The sequence below is a fragment of the Apostichopus japonicus genome, chromosome 4, assembly GCF_037975245.1.
Source record: "Apostichopus japonicus isolate 1M-3 chromosome 4, ASM3797524v1, whole genome shotgun sequence".
Classification (NCBI taxonomy): Eukaryota; Metazoa; Echinodermata; class Holothuroidea; order Aspidochirotida; family Stichopodidae; genus Apostichopus; species Apostichopus japonicus.
In genome coordinates, this window is record NC_092564.1 from 19507522 (window position 1) to 19515270 (window position 7749).

A 7749-nucleotide genomic window follows, 5' to 3' on the forward strand; every position below is an offset into this window, starting at 1 on the left:
TGATGACTTTTTATTTTTGTGAATAATGTATTTGAAATGTCAGACAATGGGATGAGATATATGTGATTAAGTGCATAAAATTCTCTAGACAACAATTAGTGATTGATACCCCAAATAAATTGTGCTACATCCCAAAGAAAGACTGAAGGCGACATGACTTAAAAACTAGCAAATTCTTCGTCAGTCCTAATCGTAAATGAGACTATGTATACACATTTTGCCCTGTAACGATAGTCATGGTCAGTCGTGTCATGAACAGTCGGGCTATGTGCTGCGGGCTCAAAGTTTTATAACATATTTATGTTCTCCCTAGCTATCTGACAACATTGAGGAGAGCTATACATTGTGTCGTTATATGAATGGCACCTACCCTGCCAACCCAACACAGTATCCCCCATTCCTCTCCTATTCCTGCCACCTTCCCCCCCCCCCCCACCCCAGAGATCCAACAGATTTGTCTTACATTACCACCTCACAGCTTGCAATGTTTAAATATAGGCCCAAGTGTCTTGCTAGTGTTGCAAACTAAACCAGTTAGGCTCCTGAGGATTCAAAGTTCAAACTAAACTCAAGAAAAGAATTTACAAACAGGAAGATTTATGGTACAGTGCGGACATAAATCACGATTTAATAGGCCTTTTTTTTGGCAAGCTCGTAAATATTTACATTTAAAAGTAAAAATTGTAATTAAATCATTGTAACAGAGTGCAGAGAGGCCAAGTTGGCTTCTGATTTTCCAGAGTTTTCTAGTATTCTGAGCTATCTAGAAATGGAATAGAAGGACATGAATCTACTAAAGTATATATTATAGCAATTTTGTCTTAACTTACACTAAGATCCCATCGCAATTACTATGCAGTTTATTATTAATTGGACCAGTCAACTTTCATTTCAACTAAAACAGAAAGAAATTGTAAATTATGGAAATGCTTGGAATTTTGCATGTTTCATACAAATTTTCTCATTTTTCAATATCTGATTGATTTGAAAGATTCGGTAATCATTGGCCAACTGCAAATGTTGTTTTAAATTGTCAAAACTATGGGAAATTGGCATTTTTGCAAATTACAGTATATTTAATTCTGCATAAATTCCAAAACTTACTGGTTTGGATATTTACGAGTGACGAGCTTACCTGTCTCCTCACAACCTTAGCACCTCATTCTACCGTGCCTATAAAGTCCTGGTAAATAAATAACACTGTGTGCCCTCTATGACCGGACCCCCCTTCCGGTCCCTCCTCCTTTTTCATTCTACCATTCCAAGTGCCTACACGCATATTTTTCTTGTGGATAGTTTCCTTGGAAAATTGTCTTGGTTTTCTTCGACGATCGCCGGAAGTTTTTTAGCTTCGGATCTCTAGAAGTTTGACAGTCCTTTCCTGACCGATAAGTATCCTTTTTGTCAAAAAGGGAGGGTTTTGGGGACTGTTTTCGTAGTGCGTTTCCTCCTCGGGTTGGTTTGCGGCGGGGTTAGCAGTTCCGCGAAACTGCCGCGAAACACGCGATTGCGTGACATGCTGAATAACCGGATTAAGGAAGATTACTTCTTAGTGATAAATGAACAACAATAGAAGCTTAACGTAAGAAGGGAGAACTAGGGAGGGAATTAGGCTTAGGTGGAGCGTAGCGTAACCTAGCAACGGTAAACAAGGTAACGCTACGGGGTGGCCTAACAAGAAAATGGAAGCTGAAACGAAAATGAGAGAGCGAGAAATACATACAAAAAGGAGTGAATATACGTGAGCAATATGAATCCCCAAAAGGGGAACGAGAGAAACTAATTGGGGGGAAGAAGCTAGTAAACAAGCTAAGAAAACACAATAACAACAACACGCTTTAGCGTGGGGAGGAATAGGGCGGGAACCTAGGCAGTTTCGCGGAACTGCTAACCCCGCCGCAAACCAACCCGAGGAGGAAACGCACTACAAAAACAGTCCCCAAAACCCTCCCTTTTTGACAAAAAGGATACTTATCGGTCAGGAAAGGACTGTCAAACTTCTAGAGATCCGAAGCTAAAAAACTTCCGGCGATCGCCGAAGAAAACCAAGACAATTTTCCAAGGAAACTATCCACAAGAAAAATATGCGTGTAGGCACTTGGAATGGTAGAATGAAAAAGGAGGAGGGACCGGAAGGGGGGTCCGGTCGTAGAGGGCGCACAGTGTTATTTATTTACCAGGACTTTATAGGCACGGTAGAATGAGGTGCTAAGGTTGTGAGGAGACAGGTAAGCGAGGAGCGAAGTAAATAGGTATAAATCAATTTTACTGACATTCAGAAAACAGCAATCGGGCATTTCTTCAATATTAATATATTTTTTGATATATAATTTTTTTCAAAGTTCAAAACTTGTTCACATTGTACAGCCTACTATAGACTCAATGGTAGCCTACACCATGCATTTCATTAGACACACAATTTTGCATGTTTCATACAAATTTTCTCATATTTCAATATAGCTGATTGATTTGAAAGATTCGGTAATCATTGGCCAACTGCAACTGTTTTAAATTGTCAAAAATATGGATAATTGGCATTTTGGCAAATTACAGTACATCTAATTCTGCATAAAGGAATAAATCAAGTTTACTGACATTCAGAAAACAGCAATCGAGCATTTCTTCAATATTAAGTTCAAAAGTTCAAAACTTGTTCACATTGTATAGCCTACTATAGACTCAATGGTACACCATGCATCCCACTAGACACACAATTTTATTTCTAACAATGCTATTTTTTTTTTCTATTGTGTAGTTAAATAAGCGTATAACCATGAAAATATACCTTCTGTCCAAAATGTTATCCTATTCACAGAAATCAAATCAACAAGCCGGTGAAATGTTGATGACATTGACATCCTACGTTTGTATGTACTGTAGTGTACAGTACATACAAAGTAATGGTCCCAAACCAACACCAAATATTTTGACCACAACAGAGCCAATACCTAATAGTGGAAAATAATGTAGCTTCAGAGTGAATAAGTGTCTCTTATTCAATAGTTATGTGAAATTCAACTGGCAGTGAAGCAAACTACTCAAGGGTATTATGTTAATATGTGTCCTTGGAACAGCTCCCCTGCGGATACAGAAATATTACTTGCCAGAGGTGATGTCAGTCCTCTTACGTTGTCCGAGACAGATATCTGCATGATCTCAGAGAAAAGGCCAAAAACTTGGGCAAAAGAGTACATTCTCATGATTCTACTAGGATTAGTTACGACACCAATTATACCAAAACCAGATTTTTTAAAATGTTGAGATAAATTTAATGAGGCTTTACTGCTATAGCAAGACCATGTAAATGTCTACTACTCTACTAGAAGAAATAATGTGCAGCATGTTGTCCAAGTGTTCAGTATACATATAATGTAATTATGGCCTCCCCTACAGGTGGTCATCATTCTATCCAACAAATATATGGCAACCTGCAGACAGAGCAGACAGCAACAGGAAACCAGCTTTGGGCAACAGACCTTATAGCCTTATAACCTATACTGATTAAATTACACTAAACACAGATACGATCAGATACGATCTGGCATAAATTGGTAAGAAGGTATGGGCGTAACCATTGTTGGACAGTGTTGGAGCAGCCTGGGGCGCTAGCAATAAGTTGCAAGGTACAGGGGTCTACCACAGGCAGGTCACCATGAACATTGCATCATATCCCATCATCATTTATAAGTGACATGTAAATTTATGCACCATAGTTGTATCATATCCCACCATCTTAAGTGAGATGTAAATTTATGCATCATATTTGTACCATACCACACCATCTTAAAGAGAGATGTTAATTTACACACGGTGTTTGTATCATATCCCACCATTTTAAGTGAGATTTAGTTCGCCTGGGTCCGTCTTCAATCTTTTTTTTTTACAATGCTGCAGACTTTCTGTAACAGCTTCATCTTTAGTTTCAGCCTACTGTAAACAAATAGTATAACTCCGGGCGAAAAATACAAGCTTGTCAACTTGCCTTTTCACAGATGAAGAAACAAAGCAATACTCTTGAGAAATTACCAACAAAGCACTACACCAAATGTAAAACCTTAAAACCAATTTTAAACTTCTTATTGGTAATGGTTTCACTTTACCAGAATATTTAGGTCACTCATTTTAAAAGTCCATATCTTCATCTCTCTAAACAGGCAAAACGTGATTCAGTCAAAAACAGATTGAATGAACCACCTGAAAATTGATCACAAGATGTGAAACACCTGCTTGCCCCCTTTCTACAGTTCTACTATCATTTCCTCGGGTACAGGTGGCAGGCTGTCCTATGGGAACATGCTATATCAGGGAATTATTTATCCAGTATCGCATTGCAAAATGCTACACAAAAATGGTCCAGTTGCTATACAAGTGTAACATATGAATAGCAGTTTTCTTTGCATGAACTATAGTATTCAATGCGAGTAAAAATTCAGAGCCTACAAACATGCTACACAAAATTTGAAAGTTAAATAATTCCCTTTATATGCTGTACGTTCAGTTTCAACTCTTGCATAGTTGACACCTTTAATTAGCTATACAGGCAGGTAATCATTTAGGGTTCATAGCAGTTTTGAAGTTGCTGGATTTTTGTCTCCTAAAAAGTATTATGGTTTGGATCTGGAGTAATAACCTTGTACACATCCTTGCAGTAGCAATATATAGCAAATGCCTACTTTGCATAGCATCTTGCTATGCAATATGGGATCAATATATTCCTGGCAGGACACATCTTTAAGTAGTTTTCCCTGAAATTTTGTCTTCCAAATTATGATACTTTTGGCATTATTTGTCAAGTCTGCCCAGCCTTTAACCAACCATTAAAAGTTTACCCTGCTCTGGACGTATGGTGAAAATCTCAGTCCACAAATTTGATGTTTCTATTTTTGCTTCTACTTTATTTTACAAGTCCTAGTGTGATTTGGGTTCATTGAATCTAAAAGAATACATTTTATGTAACTAGCATAAAAGGCAAAACGAATGCAACAAATCCAGTCTTTAAATAACGACCATAATGATACAATTCAGTCAATAAGAAAACATTATGGGAAGTTATTGGAACTAAGAATCTCTTCAAAGAAATGGCTTCCCAATTCACACTTTACACAAATTGATCATTTGAGGTTGATAGACTTCCTATATAGTTTGCTGCTACCACACAATGAGTCAATGACACAGTAACCAGATAAATCTTGTTTCACAGTTCACCGATTTTGAATTCATTCAAGCAACTGCTGAATTTGCTCCTTGGTGGATTTTCTCTGAAAAGTAACAAGCTTTCTTGTGTGAGCTTTCTTGTGAAATGATAACTAAGGAGTAATCAAGGTTTATATTGTTTGTATCAAGAAAGGGAGGGAGGGAAAGAAAGGGAGGGGAGGGAGAGGGGAATTGGAAGGGAAGGGGAGGTTGAGGGAGAGGAGAGGGTGAGTGAGGGGGGGAATGTTGCCATTCTTGTATGCTTGGACATGTAGCCCAAAAATGTAATAATGCAAAAATATATTATTTAACTTGGATAGCTTTTTAGACAAAAGATAAATTAGGGCAAAACAAGAACCTGATAGACATATACAAAAAACCTAACTACAACTCATCCTCACCCAATCCTAGGGTTACTACATTACATTGGTTAAAAAGATTTTAGTCCAATTGAAAACCTTTAGAAATCGGTGCAATTTATTCTCATTGCAAAAATGGAACGATCCTGATTAACCAGGACTTGTAACACACCAAATCCCCCTTCCCTTCCCCCACACTATACCTATATCCACTAGGAAAACAAATGATTGCATGGTTATGCCTATAAAAGTTGATTTATTAGCAAGAGATCAAACATTACAAGATGAGAAAAATATGTTTAAAATATTGTAAAATTATCTGTGCACATGACTTGACAATGATCATAAATCAAACAGGCACATATGTTACTTAATGTTTCTGCAAAGTTATTGCCTGAAGGGGAAGTTCTATTCTACTGCTTGTAGGCTAGCATAGTCTTGATTCTAGTCTTGGCAAAGATCTGTGGTCTGATTTGAAAGATATAAGCTTTAAAAGTTCTTAGAATAGGAAGTGACAAGTTCAGCTAGACCAATAGGTTAAAGGAATAGGTTAAAGAAAATTTTGCAATTACTAAATATTTGACCTAACTCGATGTAGAGCGAAGTTTGGACTACAGCTCTCCATAATCATAAATCTAGACATAGCCTAACAGTAACAATTAGCAGCCTTATTGTTTTTACTGAAGTGAAAGCCGACAAGTTATAGCCTATCTCAGTTACTGCGGCACTAAAATTAACATGAGACAAGTGTACCCAATGGCTAATGATAATTTCTTCCCCAAACTCGTTCATCTCAAACGCATGCAAATTTGACTAAATAGTTGGGTATATCAGTTAATATATCACCGTGACAAATTCGTAGAACAAATGAAGACAAGTATTATTTATCTTACTGAGCCTACCTTTTCTGCCTAACACGGGTACGATGGCCGCAACGAGAACCACTGCCAGGACACTGAGAGAACAAATACAGTTGGTCATTTTGCCTGTTTCGTTGAAGCAATAAAACTTCGAGAAAAAAACGAAATGGTGATATGAGGTAAAGTCAGGAAAACGTATTTGTGGTATTTCCTTCTAAGCCACCTAACACTATTTATTCTTTTAAAAAGTCAGACTTCCTCCAGTTATGCCTGCACACGCGTGGTGGTGTAAACTGCCGTGCCACAGACGAGATGACAAGTGTTTTCCTGTACCACGTAAACAGCAGAAGTTCACCAACTTTCAATTTCACGAACTTCAAGGTGCCACCAGCAGGACGATTTTACTGTGTCGGCTTATACTCTATGCATCGTCTGCTTATCGTCTGCTTACCGTCTGCGCGGGGAAGTATTACCAGTTTAATGGTAATACGTCAATGCGTGTACTATCGAGAAATGCCATGCCCCGTAGATTCCACCCTTTTATTTATGCAGTGCAACAATCAACGATACCGCTGTTTTGTGGGGTCCCCCTTCACACCAACCCACTACTTTTGAATGAACAGTGTACAGCTGTAGTATAATATCTTCAAACTTATCATGTACTTGTGCGGATGTTCAAGGAAAGTTGAGCCTAAGCCGGGAAGCCTTGCCAGGGACTTAATTACATCATTTTGTGAAAAGAAAAACTATATAAGTGCCCTTTACATAAATGTGTTGGTACTGAAAAAGGGCTCCATTCGGGGTTTTACCAACAAAAGTGCCCTTACTTTACAAAAAAGTGCATAACTTGAGAATAATATTTAAAAGAAAATCTTATATATATAAAACGAAATGCACACATGATTCATATTTTCGGAGAACTTTGAGGTGACTTGCAGTTTAACAGCTTTTTAAATAAATGATTTCCCATATCAAGTCCTATATCACACTGTCTTATAACGTTTACCGTGCCCTAGACCCAGGTTACTCAACCTGGGGTCCGCGGACCCCTATAGGGGGTCCGTGAAATTTATTTGGGGGTCCGTGAGGGCAAAGGGGTCCGCAGGGGGTCCGTGAAAAAATAAGGGTCCGTGAAAAAAATAAGGGTCCACGAAAGCCGAAGAGGTTCGTGAAAAATGGAATGAGAGATATAGTCGAAGGAAGAAGTATGTATGCCTCTAGAAATCTAGGCTAGGCTAGCCGTCAATACGTCGGACCCTGATGATCAGACCGTATCGTCAGTAGTCGATAAATGTTGAATCGTGCGTTCCCGATGAAAACAAGTAATATAGTTTCTC

General features: G+C 38.2%; 1 protein-coding gene across 2 annotated transcripts in view; it reads right to left on the reverse strand.

The window, feature by feature from the left end:
- Window positions 1-6754, reverse strand: part of LOC139966732 (fibronectin-like) — a 40822-nt gene extending 34068 nt beyond the window's left edge. Inside the window, exon 1 of one of the 2 annotated variants that reach the window (XM_071970046.1) lies at window positions 6455-6754. In XM_071970046.1, the coding sequence (XP_071826147.1) occupies window positions 6455-6533 (79 nt within the window). In that variant the 5' untranslated portion in view covers window positions 6534-6754. The remainder of the gene's footprint in view (window positions 1-6454) is intronic. The other variant, XM_071970047.1, reaches the window with a different exon arrangement.
- Between the last annotated feature and the right edge of the window lie 995 nt (window positions 6755-7749).